Source organism: Miniopterus natalensis, chromosome 3 (assembly GCF_054644295.1).
Source record: "Miniopterus natalensis isolate mMinNat1 chromosome 3, mMinNat1.hap1, whole genome shotgun sequence".
In the NCBI taxonomy this organism is placed as follows: domain Eukaryota; kingdom Metazoa; phylum Chordata; class Mammalia; order Chiroptera; family Miniopteridae; genus Miniopterus; species Miniopterus natalensis.
In genome coordinates this window covers 21,807,760-21,833,180 of record NC_142083.1, presented here as the reverse complement: position 1 = coordinate 21,833,180, position 25,421 = coordinate 21,807,760, and the positions used below count along the sequence as shown (strand labels likewise).

General features: G+C 41.9%; 1 protein-coding gene across 1 annotated transcript in view; it reads right to left on the bottom strand.

Annotated features, from left to right (window-relative positions):
• The window catches only part of CTNND2 (catenin delta 2), a 688,599-nt gene extending 664,195 nt beyond the window's left edge, over positions 1-24,404 (bottom strand). Inside the window, exon 1 of the mRNA XM_087815345.1 lies at positions 24,205-24,404. Coding sequence (XP_087671471.1) covers positions 24,205-24,241 — 37 coding nt within the window. The 5' untranslated portion in view covers positions 24,242-24,404. The remainder of the gene's footprint in view (positions 1-24,204) is intronic.
• Positions 24,405-25,421: the final 1,017 nt, after the last annotated feature.

Below are 25,421 nucleotides of genomic sequence, written 5' to 3'. Positions count from 1 at the left end.
AGGAAAAACCAACTGGGCAGAACTGGAGCAGCATGAACAGACTATCAGGATGGAGACTGCCTTTGATATTTATGATCACACAGCAGCTAATCGATGTTAGGATGAAAACCCCAGGATGCCTGCCTTTAGAATGTTGGGGAGACCTTGCTGGGACATGATAACCACTGTGCAAATACCCACACACAGATTGACTGTGAGTGGAAAGTGGCCATGCTGGAGTCCACTGCGCCGATCAAGTGGCCTCACATAGAGGGCCTGAAGGACTGCTCCCCACAAGCAAGAGTTATCCGGCCCATAATGCCAACAGTGCTGAGGGAGAGAAACCCTGCTCCACCTGAAAGCTGGCTGAGCTTGGTGGCCAGTACCGCCATTGAAATGGAAAGACAGTGACTCTCATGACTTCGCTGTGCAGGCAAAAATATTGGAGACCCAGATCTGCTAACCATGAACATGCTTTTGCAAAGTTCTCTGAATTCAATAAACTGGATGATAAATTAAAAGTTCCCTTAGCTCAATCTCCTATGAAAAGGATGTGTTAAAAATGCATCAAGTGCTAGACTGGCTTAGACAAAGCAGAGCAAGAAAACCTGTCATCTTCGTATCTCTCTGTCTGCTAACAGCTACCCCTCTGCAGCATCCTGTCCTGGGGAATTGGCCCAGGATCTGCTGGGGCAAGAACTGGGAGGACAATGAAAGTCAGTGCCAGGAGGGAAACTTCCACAAATTCCAAGTCAGATACAGAGGCCAAATTTACTACTGACTGCTCGAGACCTAAGTTTGTCACATCGACTTACAGAAAATTAACCTTTGGTGGAGACTCAGAAATGAGGCTGCCATGTAAGCCAACAATAATGGACTGAATGTTTGTGTCCCCTAAAAACGCATGTGTTGAAATCCTAGCCCCAATATGATAATATTTAGAGGTTGGGCCTTTTGGAGGTGATTATATGATGGTGGAGCCTTCATGAAATGGGCTTATAAAAGAAACCCCAGGGAACTACCTCACCTCTTCTGCCATGTGAGGGTACAGCAAGAAGATGGCTGGCTATGAACAAGAAAATTGGTTCTTATCAGACTATAAATAGTACTTAATCTTAGAGGCTGTAACCCCCTCCCCATTTTAGAGAAGGAATCTGAGGCTCAGAAAAGTTAAATATGATGCCCAAGTTCCTATAGATTATCTAAGGTCAATATCAAAATGGAAATGCTGAGTCACTAGAATCTGACCACTCAATCTCACAAAGTGTTCTTTGTGATACATATATCACAAAATATCTATATATATTGCCTTCGGGGAAGAAAATATTTTAACATTAAAAATGTTCACTTTTCATCAAAAATATTCATATTGCATAGAATATATAAGCAGTGGTAAGCCCACTATAATTTGAAATAATTAACCAAGCTTATCAATGTCAAAGTAATATTTCTAAAGTTTATGACCAAATAATAGTCTTTATTCTCAAACCCACAAGTAGAGTGAATGTGACAATATGAAGTAACCTGACTAGGCTAAGTTAGTCATTTGATTGTAGCTTTGGTTTCATAACCAGTGACCTACTTTGAACTAGCTCATTCTCTGTATTACTTTGAAGCAAATCTACAAAATATATTCAATGAAGGCTTAATTCATGGATGCCCTCCTTTCTGTTTACCATTTAACTTCTTTTAGAACTATCTAATTTGTAACAGTCCATATTTTTTTAAAGAGAAAATACTGTGAAATCTTTAGAAGCTGAACTGACAATTTACCAAGTTCTCATAAACTGTACCAAAGATAGACTTTCTGGCACCCTCTAGAGGCTCAATTTGTGTCTCTGAGTGATCTCCATGGAATAGTTGCTGCTTCCTTGCAATGTGGTTAATGTCTTAGTAATTTAAAATGAAACCAGTCTTCACAACTTATGAGACTTGAAGTCAAATAAGAATAAAGGTCAATGGCAATAGTAAGAATTTTCACTGGAAATTTTCCTGGTTTATTATTGGGAAGGAGAAATGATTAAACATTTTTTAGAGGGGGTGGGTAAAGAAGTAGTATGATTTGATTTGATAATTTCTAGATATTTTCTGCAGAAAATCTATTCATTCCTCAATAGTTATTCAATGATCTCTTGCCTATTTGTTCAAAACTCATATGCAATAAACAAAAACCAAAGGGTAGTTCCAAAATGTTTATAATGTGTGAGGAAGAGCACACTCATCCACAAGTATTTAGAAGTTAATTAATATCAAGATGCTACCTGAAATGACCTGAATTGACACTTTAACATGGAAACAGTTACTCTAATCCATGACCACCTTTTCCAAACCAAGCAAGAAGCCGGCAAACAGTGAACTGTGGTGCACTTGCTCCCATGACCAGGGCATGGACAGAGACTTATCCTGGGAAAGCTAAGGTTTCTTCTCACTAACTGCTATATGTTTATCTTTCAATGTGAATTAGGTCACAAGGAGATTTCATTGACTCTCTATGAGTTTATCATCTAATCAAAAATTTAAATCAAAATAAACATATTGCATATAAGTCACCTCTCCATTCTAAAACAATTTTAAAAGATTGGATGGAACTAAAAATATAGCATCTTCTTATTTGCTGCTAGAGCTCAATGGTCAGCTCTATTCCCCTGGGAAAACTATGTCATGTTTATGATTGTATATATATGTATATATATATATATATATATATATATATATAAAAGTAAATATATATACATATACATATATATACACACACACATATATATATATGAGAGGTTATATTATAATCTTTCAACAAGGTGACTTGGGTCACAAATGCATTTCACAGAGAAGAATTCTACTTCTACAAGTCTACAAGTTTAACACAATCATACAGCTAAAATTAATATAATCATATTTCTTCAACAAATTGATTCTCAGCACACATATACATATCATTTAAAAGCATATACATATTTAAACAAAATAATAAGATAACTTTACATAGAAAGTGAAGCTGAGAGAAATAGCCCAAGAGTGTGATTTTGATAAAAGATTATCTTAAAAACATACCATATATTTGTAAGCATTTAATAATGCTATGGATTGAAACAAATACTCAAAGCTAGCGTTGTTTTGCTTTGTACCTTTACCATTTTAGTTGACCTTGAGTTGTAAACATTTTCTAAAGTTTATTATGGTGTCTCTAAGTTAACTTTTAAAAGTAAATTAAATTGTCACTATAACTCAAGCATGAAAGAAACAAGCCATATTGAACATGCTGATATTTGATCCAGAACACACGCTGAAATCCCCTTATAGTTTTGATAGTTAATCCTAAAATTCCTTTAGGATTTATATGTAAACATTTATGTTATCTGAAGATATTTTTAAACATTTTTCTTCTTTTCCAATTCTTTGTTTCTTCTGTCTTTTCTTATCTTATTGCGATGGCTGAGGAAAAGTGGCGAGAACACAGAAGTGGTGAGAAAGCATATTCTTTTGTTTCATGATTAAAATGGCACTATAAACCTAGATATTCAGTATTAGTTGGGTTCAGAATATTCTCTTTAATTCCTAGTTTACTAAGAATTATTAATTATGACCTAGTATTGAAATTTATTGAAAAATTTAAAACACTGATTGAAATGACCATTTATTTCTCTCCATCTGTTACTGTGGGGAAATTATAGTAACCATTGGCTGGCCCCCTCTTTGTGTCCTCAGAACCACCCTCTACCTTTCCAGTTCTGTCCTGTTTCATGGAGTTGCCTTGGAGGCAGTTTTCTGTGCATCTGTAGCCCCAAGCTTCCGAGTTCAGCCAACCAGAGTCCCTGGCAATAGGCGATAGGCTGTGTAGGAGAAGACTGCAGAGTATTGCTCTCCCTCCTCTCATCTCCCACAGCCTCTCTGGCAGTTGCTGCATCCCATCCATGGCTCTATAACCTGCTGGATGGGTCTCTCCCACTGGAAAAATCCAGAGCTAGGATTCTTGAGGCCATTTCTCAGTCTCAGCACTACTGACATTTTGGGACCACATAATTCTTTGTGTTGTTCCTCAGTTACTTCTTTGCTCTCTTGTTTGAATTCTCAGCTTTTCTCTCAACTATATAACCAATACCCTACATTAAATTCTCTCTGCTGTAAATGCTGATGTCATCTGTGACTGAGAAAACAAATTTCTATGACTAAATCATGCTCGTATTCTTAGGAATGACTTTAGATGCATATTGTAACAGCTGGCTTTTATCTGCTTCCTTTCATTTTACTCTGTTGCCTCCCTTTTTGTCTAATTTCTTGAGATGAACACATGAGTCATTAATTATCAGTTATTATTGTCTCCCAATATATGCATTAAATGCTAAATATTAATCTCTATGTACTACACTGGCTATATTCTTTGAGTTTTACCATTTGCTGTTTTAATTGGTATTGTTATAATCATTTTCTAAAATTTATTATGATATCTCAAAGTTAACTTTTGAAAGTAATTTTGAACTATCCTTATAAATCAAGCATATAATAAATTATCCATATTTAATCTGCAAAAGAAGCAACTTTCAAAAGATAAGGAAGTAATTTTTAACTCTCAGTATTACTAATAGTTGAGTATGCTTGGAAATATTCCCCAATGTCTAAGGTACCTATTATTGAGAAGTTTGTACTTCATATTACTGCCCAGTTCACAGCTGGAAAATAAGTTTGAAACAAAAATTCCTCACTTTCAAGAAAAATAATCATCATCATCGTATTCTGTTGGAAAGTATTGCTGATCTTAAATTCAAAGACATGAGAGAATCAAAATGGGAAGGACTAATGCTTGTTTTGTTTGGGAGAAGTGCTATGGTACAAAGGGAAGAAAAAACACAATTTCAAACTACGGACATCAAATTCTATACAACTATATATAAATCCACTGAACAACTAAACATATGTAAGCACCAAAGAGCGGCACGCAGAACTGTGAGACTTTCTGTTTGACAGAATCAAATAAATACATCTTTTCTATAAGAAAAGAAATGCAGAAGCTTCTTTTTTCATGCTTTCTTCTTTTAAAAGCACCTTACAGAATAACTTAATTTCATACACACTAAGAAAGAGGAACACAAAAGGAACAGAAATTTTGGAAGCCATCAAAAACACAGTCAGAGCTGTGGTTGTATCTTTTCTGAATTGTTTTTCATTTTATATTTGAAAAACTGCATTAGTGGGGAAAGACGGGGACAGAAAGGGGCTTTGCTTGGGGCGATGGGCGGGTGACGCAGTGTGCCGATGATGTTTCATTGAGTCATACACTTGAAACCTATATGGTTTTGGGAACCAATGTCACCCCAATAAATCCAATCAAAAACTACATTAGTGTGTATGAACAAACATGGTATAACAGAGTTTTAAAGTACTCTAGTATAAATATTTTCCTCGGTTCTGTTCCCTAAAGAATTTCTTCCCTGTCTTCCGTGCGCCCTCGCCTCGCCACTATGTGCTATTTCTTGTAAAACCCCACTCACCTTTCCCTGGGATGAGCTCCCCAGAGAGAAGGTCAGGTCCATGTTAGGCAGGGTTCAGAGGAGCCCAAGAAACAAACGGCACCTGTACTTCTGTTTATTCCCATCTCGGGGAAGGTCAGTGCATAGAGAGTGCAGGGGAAGCAAATGTTTGGCAGTGTCCCAGCACCCAGATCTAAAAATCACAATGCCTGCGATTACAGGAGAAAACTCCCCTGCAGCTTGTGCACCTGCAAAAGTGACTGGGAGTTATTTCCAGGACCCTGAGCTGAAGTTTGCAGCCTGAGATGCACTAACCCCAAAACTCGGCGTCTGTGTTTTCTTTCAGATATTATTTCCTAAGCGCCACGGCGCGTAGGCAGCTGCCCAGCCGAGGCTCTCTCCCGCCCAGCCTCCGTGCCGCCCTCCCCCAAACTTCTCACACCCCAGGAGAGAACAAGCTGCCCCCCTAGGGAGCAGGCAGGCGCGGGTGAGGCAGGGCCACATCTGCAAGGTGCTAGGAGAGATGCGGCCTCCGGGGAGTTCCGCCGCTAGCCTGGATGTCTCAAATTAATAACATTTTTCATTTCTGTCTCGGCAATTACACTGGAAGCTTTTTCCAGGGCTCTTCAAGGCCTCCTCACTCTCTGATTGCCTCTGCCAGCGCCAGCAGCCTGGCGCAGCAGAGCTGCCTGCAGAGCAGCCTGCGGTTTCCATGGAGACGGTGTCCGCAGGAAGCGATGGAGAGGCAAATGCCAAGCGCAGCGGCCCGACCTGGCTGCAGAGCCGGCTCCCGAGGTCCTCGGATGTCAACGAGCAGACGAAGGGAACAAGGGAGTGTCTGAGATGCCAAAGAGGGACGTTTAAAACTGGCAGGTGTCTCTGGATGTGACGCGCACTGCGTCCGCCAAATGCAAGGCTATCAGGTCTTCGGGTTTATTTAAAAGATGCTACATGTGCATGCACGTGCGTGAGTCTATACAGGGAAGATGGGTTCTTCTCTTAACATCTGGGGACAGCATTTCCAGTAAAGTTCATTCTCATGGAAATATCGAAAGCCAGCAAGATGCCTCTGGAGTGTGCAACCACTTTATCTGAGAGCCATTCACGCTTCGTTCTGTGCTACTGAGACTTTGCTATTCATCTCTTCCTACATGGATACAAAATCCTGTTTTTATTTTTTGTACACTACTTCTGAAGCAAGTTGGGTCCACTGATAGCCCCGTAGGCTCGCCAAGGCGAACTCCTAGTGAAAGTATATATGCAAGCTGTCCAACCCCCGTGCAAAGGGCCGGCCAACACTTCTCTGTGATGCGTTTAGGGCTGTCCGCCGGGGTCCCGTCCTTCCCGACCTCTAAGCATGCGGCAGGATGGGGCTTCCCTCTCCCTCTGAAGTGGAGCATGGCCGCATAATTCACTCTGCTTCCTGGGACAGGACTGAGTGACAGGTGACCCAGCTTTCCGCTTCCCTTTCCCTACCTCCGTGATCTGGGAAGGATGCACTAAGGTGTGGGAGGCTAACATCAGCCTGGGTCCCAGAGACTAGTATCGTCCAAGCTTCCATTCCCACCTTCCGCCAGCCCGCGCTGAAGACAGACCAACTTCTACACTTTCTGATTTCATTTTTATTCTGAGAGGACGTTTATTAAAGCTAGGAACAGTGAAATAAAGGAAGGGCTTAGGATGGAAAAGGAAAGATCATAGCGAGAGGAATGCAAGGACTGCTGAAATTTGGGAGCTGTTTGTTAAAGCAGCGTAATCTAGCTTATCCCAGTGGATAGACAACCTCCTCGTTCAACCATAAAATACTGTAATTCAGACATTACGCTCATTTGTATGAGGCACCTAGAGAATTATGACAGGTTTTCTATTCAAGGTCACAGTCTGACAAATTAGCAGATGATTAATATAAAGGACAATTTGTGAAATACTCCATAGTAAATAGAGAATAAAATTTTAAGAGTTCACTTTGGGCTGAGATTAAGACTAGCAGTTTTAGTGCAAGAAAGTGGCATTTAAGAATAATGATGTTGAAGAATTAATATATCAAGAAGGCAGCGTTCTACCACAGATAAGGCGTGACCGACATTCTATGACATACAATAAAGGCTCGCCAACTATTATCATTATTATTATTATTAACGTGAGAAAACTGCAGGGCCTATAGTGTCCAAGAGACTCTGCCTGAGTAGGCCCAACAGGATGTGAACTGCAGAAAAACAACCAAAATTTTTTCAGTATGTGTCCTTTGTAATACTGGGGCATACTTACACGGAAAAAATAAGAACTACTGTTTATCTGCGATTCGAATTTAACTAGGTGTCCTGTATTTTCACTTGCTGAATCTAGAAACCATGGGTGCATCTGAGGGTAGCTCAGGTTGTGCAAGCTGGCCAGTGGCTAGGCGCTTATGAGTCAGTTAAGATGATTCATAAAATAAAAACTAATGATGTTTTTTGGGGGGTTGTAAATGGAAGAAGATAAAGGGTCCCACTTATTTGTTAAAATATTTTCAAAACAGCTGATGGAAATGTTTTTTACTTCCCTAAAACCCAGACATGAAACAAAATGCATTAAGTGAGCAATTTTGCAAATTCTGAGTTTTTCATATCTTACGACTGTAAGCCTTCGTTCAGCCAAAATAAAGTGGGTTTTCTCTTTTACTGCTTTTTTGTGATTTTGAGAAAATAATACCCCTTCCCCTACCTTAATCATAAATCCCGGAGATGGATGATAAAAAAAAAAAATAGTTAATGCTGACATGCTATTTATTAACAAATCAATTTAATAACCATTCGAGCTTATTAACATCAAACTTATATGCCCTCTCCTTTACTGAGATCTCTGAAAACTTTGAGCAAACATTTAAAAAACTTCTAGTGTTAAAAATTAAATTTGAAAAATGACCTTTATCTTTTCGTATAGTTTTAGTTTTACAAAAAAATTGCAAAAATGAGGGAGAGTAGTCCCATATACCTCACACCCAATTTCCCTTATTACGAACATCTTATATGAGTAAAATATATTTGTTACCATTAATGAAACAGTATCAATACATTATTATTAAATAAAGGCCGCGCTGTTTTCAGATTTACTTCACTTTTCCCTGGAGTCCTTTGTCTGTTCCAGGATCCCACCTAAGGGACACACTACATGCATCCTCATGTCTCCTGGAGCTCCTCTGAGCTCTGGCCGTTTCTCAGACTTCCCTTATTTTTCGTGACCTGAGAAGTTCTGAAAAGTGCTGATCAGATATTTTGTAGAATGCCCCTTATTTAGGATTTGCCTCATGTTCTTCTCATGACTGACTGGGCTCCAGGTTTTTAGGAGGAAGTCACAAACATCAACTGCCATTTTTAACACATAATATCAAGGGTATAAACTAGATTTTTTAATGGACACTTTTAATGAATTGCTTACTTATATTCTTGGAAACTGAATTATATTTTAATGACTCCAATTTAGCATTACCAGCACATGCAGTCTAAAGTAAACATCTGGCCAAGACTCTGGAGCTTCAATCATATAAATGAATTACATTCCAATATGGGTTCTAATATCATTTACAATGAACATATGACATTTTAAAGTAGAAAAAACGAGTTTCATGAAAATATCAGAACATTACATTTATTTGTCCTTTAAGTGAATTCTATGTAGCTTAAAGACCAAAGTTACAAGTCTAGAGCTAGGTGAAGAAAACAGGACAGAGAATCACTGATGCAGATAAGGAGAGCAGCTACCAGTGACACAGAGTCACAGCCCGCATCCCACTGCCCAGGGCCAACATGCCAGCTGACAGTTCTTTAAGTGTCTCAGGGACTTACGTTAATTCTTTCCAGCCTTGCCAACCTTAATCCAATCTATGATTTCCCCCATGACCCAAGAGTTGGCACGTGTCCCATAGTACTAGAAACACCAGAGAATTTGAATCTCTTATTTGTTATTAGCCCACTAACTCATGAATTTCAGGGGAAAAGTACAGATGTAATTTTGCAATTATTAATTAGCTCCTCAATTAATGAGATTAATGATTAGATTTAAATTGCCATTTTTGTAGGTCAAAAGCAGTTAGTTGCAAGTTAGCAATTTCAAATGGTCCCAATCAACACTCTCAGCAACATAGCTGTGTAGGCCTGGATCTATATTTTTCAATTTCCCAGAATGACTTGTAAATGAAAGACTTTTCAAAAAGTGTACCACTCTTGGTAAACTATCAAGTGTGGTTCCCATTTCTTTCTTTGCATAAGACTCAGAGCCCAAAGCTGAAGTTACTATACACTGTGCTGAACATCAACAGTGCAGGTGAGTATGGTGACAAGGGGCCAAAATGCCACCTTCCGCTGAGCTCACGGGGTGACCAGCATCTGGGAGGACACAGATGACATTTTCAGTGACAAACCTCCAAACTGCTCTCTAAGACTAACCTGTGTCAGTGATGATTTACAGAGAGATTCAAAGTTTAAGAGGCTGAAATATGTAGCCAATGCAGTGCTCCAGGAAATAAACAATTTAATCCAAATTGTTACTAAGTGAAAACATATTAAGCATCAAAGGAACCAACTTAAAATAGTCTTGTTAGGTAAGAGGAACCTCCCCAATCTAACGACACTAGTTCACTAACTGCAAGAATTTTCTGTGTGGAGGCTTTATAATCCAAAAACATAATTTGACTAATGACATAGCTAATTTAAATCAAAATGGGATTTAAAAGAAGGGGATGGGATTTTTTTGAAAGCAGTGTCCAAATGTGAAATACGAAAGTTTATAAAAGCAAATACTTCTTTCCTGATTATATTAGCTCTGACATTTCCTGTATGAGATGAAATAAAAGTAAATATGCAATTACTAAAATACTGCTCTTGAAGCCACATAAATTGGCTTCTGATATTTTATTATGTAGCTATTAAAAAATTACATATCCCTGATGCACTAATATTTACTCCTTATAAAACAAGTAACAAAATTTCCAACATATATCATTCAAGGTCTTATGTCAAGTGTGGCATTTGGATAATTTTGTAGTAACTCCAAATAATTAACTTTTCTTTCAGTTGGCAATATTCGAAATCATAGATAACATCTTCAATTTAAACATAATGGGAAGTGTACTATAAATTCACCTTGAGAAAATAAATTTATTTCTGATCATTAAATAAGATATTTTTCACACTTTTCCCTATTTTTACCAATATTTTCTCTTAAGATAATGTTGATTTTAAAAAATCCAGAAAGTTCCCATTTAAATCAACATTTCCCTTTGTTTTATAGTCCACTACTTTCCTTTAAGATGATAATTACTGTTCCATGAAAACCTAAACTTTGTACAGCTCTATTTTTTATTCTAAAAGTAAGTTTAATATCCTCCTGCAGCAAAATTCCTGGCATATTTGTATTTCATTTACTATGAGACAATCAGCCTTTGAAAAACAATGTGCTATACTTGAGGACGCCAGGAAATGAAGCAACAGCTGACTTGATAGGTGGAAGCATTCTATCCGATCTGCACATGGAAATGCACCAGCTTGTTAACTAATCACTCTGACCTCTGACATTCAATCAGTGACAGATTATGTCTTCCATCTTCCCATTTCAACATATTCTGTGATATGATTCAATGATCATTGTGTATTAAAATTTTATTTTACATGGGCATTCAGAAGCCAGGTATGTGAGTTCCTATTTGTACATCAGTATAGATGAATTTTAAATGCATTTTAATGACCAATCTTCAAATAGGAGATGGGGGACTGTAGAGGTAATTACAGTTAAATTATGTCAGATGAGGCCTTCATGAGGGGATTGGTGGCCCTATGAGAAAGAGGGAGGGAGGGGGGGAGGGAGAGAGGGAGGGAGGGAAGGGGGTAGGGAAACAGGGAGAAGGCTCTCACCAGGAACCACATCAGCAGGCACCTTGGTCTTAGACTTCCCAGGCTAGAGAATAGTGATAAATAAATATCTGTTGTCTAAGCTCCCAGTCTGTGGTATATAGTTATGGCAACCTGAGCTAAGACAGTTTCTTACGGTGTTTTCATTCCCTTCCAAAGTCAGGTTGCACCATCACCACAGACAAGCCACTGGACATGTTTTCCCTAACTTCTGTGCCTGAGGGGAACATGGCATGTTCCTACATTTGGATTTAGGTAGTATTTATGCCCCACAGCATGGTACTCAATTATCCACTCAGTGCTACAGAGCAGTCTATAGACCTGCTGTCGTAATGTTCCATCATCTTCTCCTGGTGATCCACAAACAGCTTCATAAATTCTGCTGACATAATGATATTCCGTATAACATCACACATCTGCATATCGCAACACCTGAAAGCTCACATTGCCACTATATTTTTAGCTTACTATGCACAGGCAGCTTAGCTTCTTGATGATGACAGCAAACTTTTCCACGTGCAAAGGGTTGAGTACCATGTGCACATACAGGGATGGCCCACCTGCCTTGACTGCCCCTCTCAGTGCCTTGTACTGGATGTAGAAGCAGCCCTACCTGTTGCCATACAATCAGCAATATCTATCTCTGAAGATACATTAGCAGGGAATGTACAGGTAATAATGCTCTACTTATACAAAAGCTATTCAGCAGGAAAATTTAAATTACTCCTACAGTATATGGGCAGCTATTTAACATAAAGCGCCGGCACGCTAATCGAAACCTAGTAAGTTATAAATAAGAAATAGGATTTTCCCCTGTAAATCACCAAGCAATTCCATCTAAAAAGTAAAAAGAAGGAAAGTCCATGGGCAGCCAACAGAGCTGTGTAAGCATAAAGGACACGGACAGAAACTGGAAAAGAGCATCTTCTTTGGGCGGGAACTGAAAAATGCATCCAGCCACCAAATCCTGGACCTGCCACACTTCAATTAGCTAGAACGGTGAATACGTAAGAGAAATAGCACGTGTGTTTAAACTCGGGTGAACATCACCTAAGGAGCTTCTCAGGATATCTAGACATGGCAACTACTACTATGGGCTCAAATATCTGTTATGTTGCTTTCAAGATTCTGATCCTCACTTTCAAAAGATAAGATATGGGCAGACAGGTGCCACGACTAGCATGCTATGAAACTCAAAGGAATAACTTCGCTCATGTTTCCTCCCGCACCCTGTTCAAGTCCAGCTGGCACTTTATCGGCTGTCTCCCTGCTCTCCTGCTTGCGTCTGTGTGTCACCTGCCATTCTGTCTGTATAACTGCACCCCTGTAAAATCCATAATCTGCCAGGCCACCAGGAAGAAGGCACATACACTCACATATTGCACTGTGTACGTGTAAAGTGTTTGGGTACAGTGAGAACAGAGCTTGAGTCCTAGCAGCAATTGATTCATTTGAATAGAGTAGACACATAGGAGAAAGGAAAGAATTTGAGACCTGTGATGGGCAATGGCCATCATCCGGGTTTGAAATCCTAGTTTGACAAGGACAGGAGCAGCTAGCTACCCTTCAACTAGGGGAAACGGCTAGGCCACTCGGATGCGGCCGGATTTTCAAGCTCTGGAGAAGCATGCTGTTTGCTACTATTTAAAACTTATCTTCAGCCCAGCTTATGAGTGAATGGATTAGTCAATGAGCGATCAACCAGCCCATTAAAAAAGTTTTGTTGCCGAAACTAATTCAAGCTACCAGCTTCTTCTCACTTAAAATTTCCACACTTTTCACTAGGCGTTAATCAGACTCCCAGAGTCTCTATCAGACTCAGCAGAAGAGTCTTCTGTGCCCACAGCCTGTATCTGACGAGGCAGAAGGGTTGTCACCTGCCACCCAAGCAAGTGTCAATTTCCCCCTGCCATCCTCCTGCGCCTCTCCCTTCACGCTATTTCTTTCTGGGGTTCACATGTACAAGCTAAGGGGCCCCATGAATCTTCTCAACTGCTGAAAACAGAACTATGGAATCATGATACGATTTATCACACAACACGCCCTCAGCCACAGAAAGAAGATTTTAGGTTTATTAGAAAAAACAACTGTATCTGAAACTCCTATAAACAGAGAGCAAACCCATGATTAGCATCTCCTGAGTGCCTAACACTACTATATTAAGAAAAAAGGGGACGTCTGTAATACTTCCAACAATAAAGATATTTTTTTTTTAAAAAGAGAGACATATGCAGTGAGGGATATTAATGTCCCTTCTGTGCTTTCTTCAAAAGTTGTGAGATAGAAACGAAAAAAAGATTATTTTCATGACTTACACATGACTTCTTTCTATTGGCAGGCTGTAGCTGTAGTGATCAGAATTCTCTGAAATTCCGTTCAAAGTATTTAAGGAAATATGCTCAAAAAATGGGAGCCAGTGACGGTTCACACTTCTAAAACTGTTCTGATAAAGCCTTCCAGGTGCCAGACTCAGCAGCCCACCAGGAGGGAAAATAATATTCTGGGGACATTCATACAGACTTCAATCTCTGAGGAACAATAGGGCTTCATCCCACTCCCATTTTAAATAGCTAATATCTCCAAAAAAGGAAACAAAAAATCAGAAGGACCTTTTTTGATCCTGTTTGGTAGGACATAATTTTTGAAGTGGTATAAAGAAATAATAGGACATATTCCACCAACGGATAAAGGAAAATGCTTCCTATGGGCAACACCCAATGGCAGAGCTTTACAACCATGGGCTATTTTACAACCACTTAGTAATGGAGTTCAGAGATTTAGTTTTACAGACAAGAAAAGCTTTGACTCCAACTCATACCAAAAAAATAAAATAAAATAAAATAAAATAGCCCTGGCTGGTGTGGCTCAGTTGTGGTTGAGCATCAACTCATGAACCAAGAGGCCACTGGTTCCATTCTCGGTCAGGGCACATGCCTGGGTTGTGGGCTCGATCCCCAGTAGGGGTCGTGTGGGAGGCAGCTGAAAGATGTAAGATGTTCGCTCTCACATCAGTGTTTCTCTCTCTCTCCTTTTCCCTTCCTCTCTAAGAATCAATTAAAAAATCTTTTAAAAACACCCTATTTTTGGAGCAAATCGTAAGTCCCAAGGAATATATTTTATATTTAAATGCTCATCATGATTATGCCTCCAAAGTATTTTCATGTGAATTATCACATCCCATTCACACACAAAAATTGTGAATTTTGATCTCAATGAACAAAAGACAACATAGGCGCAGATGCAAGGCCCCAAGAAAAAGCTGGTACCAAGCACAATTTAGATCCCAGAACTCAGAATCCTAATCTCATGCTCCCTCCAGAGAGAGGCAGAGGCAAGAACCCAAAACAAGCCCAAAGTAAACAAGCAAATCTTAGTTGGTGAACCATTTTTGACAATGAGAGCAAAATTGCACACAGAGCTCACAATGATGAGCTGAGTATATTTACTACGTGCTAATTATTGACCTAGGATTTTAGGGCCACAGGAAAAAGAAGACAGATTCCAATATGGGGTGGGGGTGGGGAGAAGCTTGGTCCTGTGTGAAGATGTCCATTGGATATATGATGCATGTTTATATCTACCTATGTGTATGATATAGAAAAGCATACATTTGCTTAAGAACAGCATCCTAACTTACTGTTCTCAATGAATTTAAAACACAGAGAGAAGGTTGGACATGACCAGAGGCCACACAGCGAAGTGAGTACAATGCACAAAAAGTTTCCACCTGTGAGCCCCAGACTGTTGCAAACACCTTCGTCTCACACAGAGGTCCCTAAGCCTGTGCAGGTGCACAATTATGCTTCATGTGGGGAAAGCAAAGGTCAGAATTAGAGAAAAAGGTATGTCATCTTGATTATTTAACAGTACAAGCAGCTAAGGTGTTTTCAGTCCACTAATACACTGGGTTCTCTGCTATGTATTTTAGGGCAGAGTCTCTCTTTTTTTCTTTATTTTGTCTTATTTTCTTCCATCACCATTTATCCCTCATATACCCATCTCCACCTCTACCCCGTCCCCCACCACCATCACCACACTGACTCTTAATCTGTCCTCATAACAACCTGAAGACACAGGAATTATTACTTTCCCTCTACCAACAATGACAGTAGTAATTTAACCACTTGCTTAAAAAATATGGAAAAGTTGATACAGGAACTCAATCAAGCTGTGATACAAATATGAATCTGTGATACAAATATGAATACAAATATTCATATTTGTATCATACAAATATTCCCTCTACCATTGGCTCCACTGTCGTGGGGGAAGCAGCTGAAAGATGTAAGATGTTCGCTCTCTCATCAATGTTTCTCTCTCTCTCCTTTGTGTATGACCCACAAAATCAGGGAACTACAGAATGCTCCATCCAAGAAGGCCGTCCCTAGGAAAATGATATACTACAGGCAGGCTTTAAAATTATGCTTTAAAATATAAATTAATAAAATGAGGAATAAGTTGATAAAACATGGCAAATGCTAATGTAATTACTATAGACAAATAATACAAATCAATATCAAGGCAAATAAACCAGTTGAGAAATATGGAGACAATTCACGAAAGAATTGGGAATGCCTCGTGAACTTAAGTAATATTTAACCTCAGTGCAAATTAAGTCACAGGAAAACACGCTTTCCCCCCTATCTAATTTGAATTTGTTGCTTGAGTTTGTTTTTTTAATTATAATACCCAGTGCTGTCGAAATTGTGGGAAAATTGGCATACGCCTACCTTGCTGAAAGAAATATAAATTATATAACCTTTCTGAAGGACAATTTGACAACATGTATCAACAGCCTTGAAAATACTGAGTTCTTGGAATTAACCTAGAGAAATAACCTGCTGAAAACTACTTAGCTTTAATCACAGCATTGTATATACTGACAAAAAAATGAAAATGTCATCAATATCCCAGAACAGCAAGCTATTTAAGTAAAAGATGTTACAAAGGTATGAAAAACAGACACTAAAAATGAATACCAATGAAAAGCCCTCTTACACGTTAAAAAAGTAACAAAACAGAATATGATAAATCTTTTAAATGCTAAATGTAGAGTCAGCATTTCTGATGATAAAAATAGAGTCATTTCTGGGGCTTGAGTTCATGCATGAACTTTAATTCATTTTTATCATTTCTATATTTTCAAATTTTTAATGAGTATGCATTACTTCTGAAAACAGAAAAAACAAATTTTTTTTGAAAAAAGAATATTTCACTCGTGTGCCGTTGAGTTCTCAAGAAGACACCAGCTTGCTAAACATACTCAGCCCATCTCAAATTAAGAAAGAAAACCTAGGGATGGCACTGATTTGAGTATGGGGAAGATGCACTCCATGGCAGGCATCCAGATCATTAATGAAATTCATCCCAAAGCAAATATATAGTATTATTTTCAGAAATTCAAAGGCATGCTTTTTTCTGTGTATGAGATATCCAACTATGATATATTTGATGAAAATGTAATATGAAAGGAACAAGCCGCTTGAAAGCCTGCAGTGAAAGCGCTGCTCTGTGTCCGTGCGGGTGCGGCTATGTGCTCTGGGTTTCACATGCGGTACAGTTTCCTGCCTTGACTTTCTTCTTAACCTTCAGTACCACAAATACGTCCCATACAATTATTCTTTGAGAAGATAATTCATAGCTGCACAACACTTCTTTGGATAGAGGTGCCATGATATGTCTAGGCACCTACTATCGCTTTCACATTAGCCTTTCCGGCCGAACTCCAGCCAGACAATCTCAGACACACGGGATGTGCCCTCGGCTTCCTGCACCACCTGAAGTCCTGGGCGAATGTGACATGGTTTCTACTGTCTCTGAGATGGCCCGTTACACCTGTGTGACTTTCTGGAGAATTCCTCCACCTCCTCATGCAGGGACTCTCCAGAAACCATGCTCAGCACCCGTGAGGACTGTGTTAGAGAGGAGAGACTGGATTTTGGCTCCTTTATGTTTGGGAGACTTGGTTTGCTGCCAAAGAAGTTGCTCTTCCTGGAAATTAAATTATTCTGTGATACTGAAGGTAATAACTGCTATGTTACTCTAATGTTTGAAAGCCCAAATAAAATATTTGAGAGGGAAGAATAAAATTTATTTTAAGAAGTGAGGTTTTTTTAGGTTGAGTAGTCATGCTCGGCGTCAAATAAAACATCCTGTCTATTTGGAAATTCAGTTTTTTCTTCTTTATTGACAGTGTCCATGATTGCTCCTATTAAAAGTTAAAACATGAAACGACAGCCAAACCCTGATTGTTGACATTGAGAGAGAAAACGCTGTGCCTAAACGCCAGCACAGGTCACCGTGTACTGTGGTTTAGGAAGTAAGATTTAGACTTTGCTCTTTTTACACCCAATTCTCACCACTTCCAAAGCCATCCAATGACTGGCAGTCAAAATCTAGCATGGGGAGTGAGGAAGAAATACTGGGAGTGAGTTATTTTAAAGCTGGCAATACATAAATCAGCTGGATTTCATGGACCATACTCTCTATAAATCAGCCTGGGCATTAGACACTCCCCTGATAATTCCTGATATAGAGTCAAAATACCATGAAATATTTAAAGAGCTCAAGTACTAAGCAAAATACTGTGAAAGCTCTTACATCCGGAATTCCAGAGCTAGAATTCCGTATTCACCATGTCAGGAGGAACACGTCCCTACTTGTGATGCTTCCTTCCAGGTGAAGGGAACTTAACTGACAGCACTTCTGGCCTCTCTCCAGCCCTGCACTTTCCCGGCCTCTGCAGAATGAGGGAAGCAGGGTGGCTGCTCTTCCTGCTCCCTCGGGGGCTCTCCCTGCCTCGAGGGAGCAAGGCTTGGGCTCGAGGGCCCAGAGCAGCTCTGTCCCTGTGGGGAGGGAAGGCCAAGGTCCTGGGGTGTCATCTGGCCTCACACCAACCTGCATCTAATCAAAACTAACATTTCACCTCTGGTGGCCACTCCTTTATATTTTTTTCTTCCAATATGCCAACTTTTTCAAAACCTGGGAGGGTTAGTGGGGGTGATATTTATTGAGATCCTTAAACATACCAAACCATCCACATTTCTGCACATTTTATGATTTAAGGTAACTATATACCTTTCTGCGGTTTATGTTGTTGCATATTTAAGTGAGAAAAGATTACAACAAGTATGAGAAGATTATGAAGAGGCTCCTAAACCAAAAGAACAAATTATATAAAACCTGTATGCCAAACGCATTTTTCTTAATGCATATCTATTTGATCAAATGTCTAAGGACAGTTGTGATAACCACATTAAGGAAAAACTGTCATTAATGAGAAAACTCCAACCCTAACCTATGCAAGACAAATGGACTTACTAATTTTAATGACAGAATTAACTATTTCCCTAATCTAATGCAATAAACCAAACAACCCATTTACTAGTCTGTTCCGTATCATTCAAAACTTGTAGTAATTTTGACACTTATATTATTTAACAAAACACAATTGGCTCACCTGCCTATGTTATCCAAAAAACCAGAAAGGTCTTTCTTTTATTATAACATGTATTTTACTCTGGTAACATATAATTGGTGGTTCCCACAGCAACACATAAATTTGAATATAAGTAACCACATTTATTGTCAAAATGTTTTTCTGACTGAAGATAAATTAGTCTCCTGTTACACAGGTCACATTCTATAACAAATTCTAAGATCCACCCAAGTGTTATTATCATAAAATCACGTTGCTGAAGATCAGAGCTCTTCCTTGCAGGAGCTGGACATAATCAAACCCAGAGGAGTTGAGTATTTCACTGAAGCTACTAAGAGTGAAATGACATTTGAAAATGACCACTTATTTTCAAAAAAGTACCAATGCACACACTTTTTCCCCCCAAGAAATTGATTTTAATTGGAAGTGGGGTAGAGTGGAGCAGGATGCTGGGGGCCTTCTATTTATGTAATAAAATTAGCTATTTAAGGTTCCTTTTCTTTGTTACAATGATAGTACGATGGAACACACGTCCTGTGGTGATAGAGCAGATATTTAACATTTGACCTCACTAAGAGTGATGCTTATTAAATTGTCTATAATATCCTTTGTACAATATAGATTTTTGTAGAAGATGTAATCTTAATCAGTATCAAAGTTCTGCCCTGGCCAGGTGACTCAGTTGGTTGGAGTGTCATCCCTTATATCCAAAGGTGGTGGGTCTGATTTCCACTCAGGGCACATACCTAGGCTGCAGGTTCAATCCAGGTTAGGGTGTTGTGCCAGAAGCAACTAATTGATATTTCTCTCTCACACTGATGCCCCCCCTCTTTGTCTCTCTCTCTAAAATCAATGGAAACATATCCTTGAGTGAGGATTAAAAAAAAAAAAAAAAAAAAAAGAGTATCAAAGTTCTGCCATTTCTATTAGATTAGAATCTTTTTTAAATTTATCTTTATTATTGACAGTATTACAGAGGTCTCCCTCCTCTCCACCCCCACCCTGTCCCCAGGCCTTTCCTGAGCTATTGTCTGTCCAGGTGCTATTTGTATGTGCATATAAATTCTTTGTTAATCCCGTCCCACCCACCACCACCCTCTTAATAAGGGTGCTGGGAGATAAAATTTACTTCTCTTTTACCTTAACTGTTATATACATAAAGGACTGTTATATTGTAGAGTAGAAAATTCAATACATTTTACATGCAAATCTACATAATAAAGTAACATTACAATAAGAACAGGATGAGAATATATCCAGTTAGTAGCCTTTGTTGGAGAGCAGTGGCCTATATAACATATTTTTATAATACATAAATGAAGCATAGTATCCATCTTAAAATGTAGATACATATCTCGTGTTTCTACAAATGTTTACAATTTACAAGCCACTTATATACTCACTTGCTTTATCCCAAAACCTATCTTTTGAGATTTTCTGTCATTTTGTGTCCATTTTATAGCTAAAATACTATACAAAAATCTGAGCATCACATAAATGGCCCAGAGCTGAGTTAAGAAAAGACAGAGCTAGGATCTATCCAAAGCCAGTACTCTCTCCACATCTTGGCACCTACGTGAAGAAGAATCCAAAGCACTTATATGTATTCCAATATTTATATATATTTTACAATATTATATATATATGCACAGTAGGGCAGAGCTGAGCTCTTTCTCTAGAAATATATTTGTGACTTGAAATGATGATTAATTGAATAAGGACTATCTTTATATGTAATTCCTTTTACAGACAGCTTTTCAAAAAGCTCATCAAGGGATACAGGTGCATATTTGTCTAAGATGGTGATCTTCTAGGAAGCACTGTTTCACTTATTTAGTCATTTTTTCCAATTTGTCAAAAACTAATTGATACAGAGTATAACTTCGATATTCTAATATAGCTAAGACATTTCCTACAAATCAATTAACCATGATACGGAGCTTGAAATTACACTTAACTGCTATGTGATCAAAAGATAAACAACTGGAGGTGTCAAGACTGCACATTTTTGTTATCAGTCTTAACATTTTTAATGGACTAAAAGCACAGTATGATAAAATACTTCTTTGAGTTTCCTGTGTTGAAAGTACTGTTTGTGACTATAATTGGATTCATTAAACCCAGCCAGGCAGTTTATTTAATCAGTAAGCTAGATTGGCAGACAATGTGATAGAAACTATTTATCTATGACACGTTTAATATTTTACATTAATATAAAAAGCTGTTGCTTTGGCACATAATCAGATAAACTTGAAGCCAGCAACAAGTATCACGAACTATTCCCACTCAAATTAACTTTCCACCCATACCTACGTAATGCTTATCACAAAACCATCAAAGAACGGTGGCCCCAAGGACACTTTCGCAATATGAATGAAGGAAACCATCATGGGAACCAGCGGAAGAACTGGGCTAGAACGCGTACTTCTAACTTGAAACCAGTCAGCAAAGGCCCATGGTACCGCATCTTCCACAGAAGTACTGGATTTAAAGGTATCTGCCCATTTTCTCCTGGTGTCTATTTATCCTCTGAAACAGTGTTCAGGTGAAAGGCCCCCCAACCAATCTGTACTTAGAAGTTGAAACTTTTAGAAAGAGTGATACTAGCATAACCAGTTCCCCACTTGTGAAGTGAAAATAACTTTCACAAAGCAACAAGCATAAGTGGGTGTTCCTTATCTTATGGTTAGTCATCAGTAAAAGAAAATAAAAGAACACTTACTTCCCAACAGTTCCTATTTTAGTTCAACTGGCCTGTTACATCCAGATATATTGGTTCATACAAAGTCTACCTGACTTTATGTAAAAATTACAATAAATTATCTTAAATGGAAGTTTAATGTTTCTTACATAAGGACAACCTGATAAAATGACTCTGGAGCACTCTCCACCAATTCCACACCCATGCATGCGACACAAAATTGAACTTTGATAAAGCACAACAGTAACTAGCAAGTTCTTTAACATTTTCAGGAAGAGCACTGCATGTTCAATTATATGTCAAAAGTAATGTTATATTTCAGAATAGTATCGCTTCATTTTTAATTTTAAAGGTCATTACAAAAGTGATATTATCCTTAGAAATTATTTAATAAAAATATAAATTGCATTTTCCAACTAATATCATTTGAATGTCACTTTTCTCTCTGATGAATCATTTCACTGGGAGAAGGAACTGGCCTGTATTCTACTGTGAAAGAAGGGAAGTTGATGGAAAGGCTGTAATTTGACAGTGCATGACTTTTATTACAAAGAAAACATTAGTGACATCTATAATGATTACGTTATACAACTATACAAACATACAACAAATTAAATAAGTCCTTTCCACAAGACTGTGATAATTTTATTAGAGCAACAACCTCACGTATTTACCACAATTGCCATTCAATTGGGTACTACCATTTTCAATCCACAACATAACACTGAACTCACATATACAATATGTGTCATTTTCCCCATGCCTCTCGGCTGCTCTCTGTCTGCACCTATAGGCACAGACCCATATCTGCTAGTCTTAAGAATCGTGTTTAAAACTGTAACAGTAGACTCAGAAGGAGAAAAGAGAACAAGGCGAACGTCTACTTCACATATTGCTTGTTTTTGAAAGAAATTTTATATTAAAACAATGCACTGAGTGAAACAGCGCGTTCAAAGTGCTCTTTAAAGTTCTCTGGATGTGAGGAAGGTGAAACCAAGCAGCACTGGCAAAACCTAATCACACTGCCCACTTAACTCAAGCTCTGTAGACCTTCCTAATCTTCCTGCAGTGCTGAGACTCGTTAGCAGTGTAATTATAGGCCTCCCAAATCTCACCATCAGACTCCAAATGCAGTCATCTTCATTCAAGCCCTGGGATCCTGTAACCCACAGACCACTAAGGATGCCACTTAGCATTCTCCCGAAAACGGTGAAAATGGATTCTGCATGTGGCAAAGGGATTTTATAGCAGTTGAAAGCAGCGAGTCCGTATTTGAGGATGCCCACCCCTCTCCGAGAGCAAGTCCCCAGAATCCTGCAGTTTCATCCCTGCAATTCCATACTGGTCATATCAGACACTTCGTGGGATTTTAGAAGTGGTACAGCTCCAAAGCCTTTTAATCCTGTCGGTGAATTAGTAACAGCAGAGAGAAGAAGTGGACTCCCAGCCCGAGCCCAAGCTACTCGTGCAGGGATGCACAAGGAGGGAACTTAGGCAGTTTCAGCACCTCCCTATTTCCATGGAAGTCGTTGCAGAAAATTCCCAGCCTTTCGAATTCGTCACATAGTTCCTAAAAGTGAAAACCTATGCATGCCAGGCCCAGGACTGTGTGTACAACGTATCCCTTTTCTTACACCGACACAGTCACTTGCTAACATCAGGCGTGCATGTTAACAACAGCTCTCAAAGCCAAAGCAAACCGGATCAGTTCAACCGAAGCACGCAAGGGGGTTAAACCCCTCGGAGCCACAACCTGCTCCTCGCTTTCCACACCCTTCATCGCCCCCACATGTACAGCCAAACACAACTTCAGGCATTTTGGAAGTAACTGTCTTTTGTGGGAACCCCCCCCCCCCCCCCACACACACACCCCAACAATCCCTGAGACTGCTTTCCTACCACACAGACCAGGGAGGCTGCACCACATCCAATGACTTAATTCTGAGCGTAGTGGCTCCGAGCCGCCGAGCAGCGATCGATGGGAACACATTACACGCCCGAGCGGAGGCAGGTGGGCGCGCGGGAGCCGCAGCCCTCCCGGCCGCTCATCACGGGTCACCCGCGCGTCGCATCGTCCCCCGCACGCGGCCGCCGCTCCCCCAGCCGCGTGTCGGGCGGCGCTCCCCCGAGCCTCGCGATCTATTGTCAGCGCGCAGAGCCCCCGAAACCCGTGAACCGAGCGGAAAGGGCTCGCTCGGGAACCGCTAGATACAGACCCCCGGGCGGCGGGTCCGGCGGGCGGCGGGAGACGGAGGACGCGGCCATGGATGCTTGTGACTAAGTATTTCCATGTTGTTCTAGCCAAACATCGTAATGACATTGAACGTAAGGGCAAAAGCCTGGAGGGAAGCCCTCCCCACCCCCACCCGCCGCCGCCTCTGTCTCAGGGACGTCATACATGCAGCGGGTATGTTCTGGGGCGGCAGGGAGGGGTATCGCTGGCGGTGCCCGATCGACGCCTCCTCGGGGCAGGTGGGCGGCAGGGAGGGGAGCGCGCGGAGAAGCCGCTGGCTCGCCGCTCCGGGAACGCACTGGCCCCGGCCCCACTCCAGGCGCAGCGTCTTCCCAGAGGGGGCCCGGGGCGGTCGCGGTCCTCCCGGGGCTGGCGGGACCGCGCCGCCGCCGCCAGCCGGCCGGGAGCCGAGGACCAGCCCCCACCGGCGGCGAGGAGGCGGAGGGCGAGCGGGCGGCGCGGGGGACGCGCCCGGCCCCGGCCGCCCCGCGCGGGCCACTCACCGAACGGCGCGGCGCCCGACTGCTTCCTGGCGAACATGCACCCGCACCAGAGGCAGCTCCTCAGTCGGCGGGAAGGCGTGCGCGCCGCGGCCCGGCTTCAGGGCAAGGTCCTGACCTTGCCCAACTGCAGCATCCTCCGCTTTTGTTGTCTGAGCGCGGCCGCGGGACGAGGGATGCCGGCGGGGCGCGGGGCGAGCGCCGCGAGGGAGAGGCGGCTCCCGACGCGAGTGCGCGGCGCCCGGCCCGGCCGCCCCTCCGAGCGCGGCGAGCGCAGCGCCCCCTGCCCGGCTCGGCGGGCTGCGCGGGCTCCGCGGACGCGAGGCTCCCGCGGGCGCGTCCGGGCTCCGTGCGCCGCCGCCGCCGCCGGCCGGGCTGAAAGAGCCGCCGCCGCCGCCGCCGCCGCCGCGCCCGGCGCTCCGCTCGGCCGGCTGCCGCCGCGGGCGCGAGCCTGGAGCCAACGCGGCGCCCGGCGCCGAGCGCTCCCGAGCTGCGCCCCGCGCGCGGCCCGCGCCACCTGTGCGGCCGCCGCCGAGGGCGAGGCTCCTCCCGCGGCGCGCCGCAGCCTCAGCCTCCACCTAAGCCTCGGCGGCCGGCTCGGGCGCCCGGCGAGTGAGGACGCGTCCGCCCCGCCGCGCGAGCCTGCCCCGGGCGCCGAGCATGCCCAGTGCCGCCGCCAGAGCGCAGCGCCTCGCCGCGCGCGCTCCACTTCTCCTGGTTTTCGCGGCAGCAGCGGCGGCGGCACGGAGAGGGGCGGAGGACGCGGCTGGGAGCGGCCCGAGCCTCCCTGGGAGCGCGCGCGGCCTGACGCGCGGGGATGCTGGAGAGCCGGCGGGCGCGGGCGGCGCGGGAGGCCCGGGACCCGCGCTGACCGCCGCGCCCTCATCCGCGTGGCTCTCGGCTGATTGTGGGGAGCAGCTGTCACCCTGCAAACAAAGGGGCCGGGGCGGAGGGGCCCTCCAATAGCTCGTGACTGTGCCTGCCGCTGGCCCAGACGGTGCCCCCCGTCCTGTGGTTCTAGATCAGAGAAGGCAGGGCACCCAGCCGCAGTCTTCCGCGGAGGTCACCTCCAGGGCTTAGGTGACACATGCTACTCGCAGGTGGGAAGACTTTCTCCCTAAACCAAGTCCCCCTGGTTTTCAATCTGGAATGGATGTAAACTTTCGGCAACAAAGCCCCCCGTCTAGTCTGGAACTGGAACAGGTTGCAGCCATGGGCTC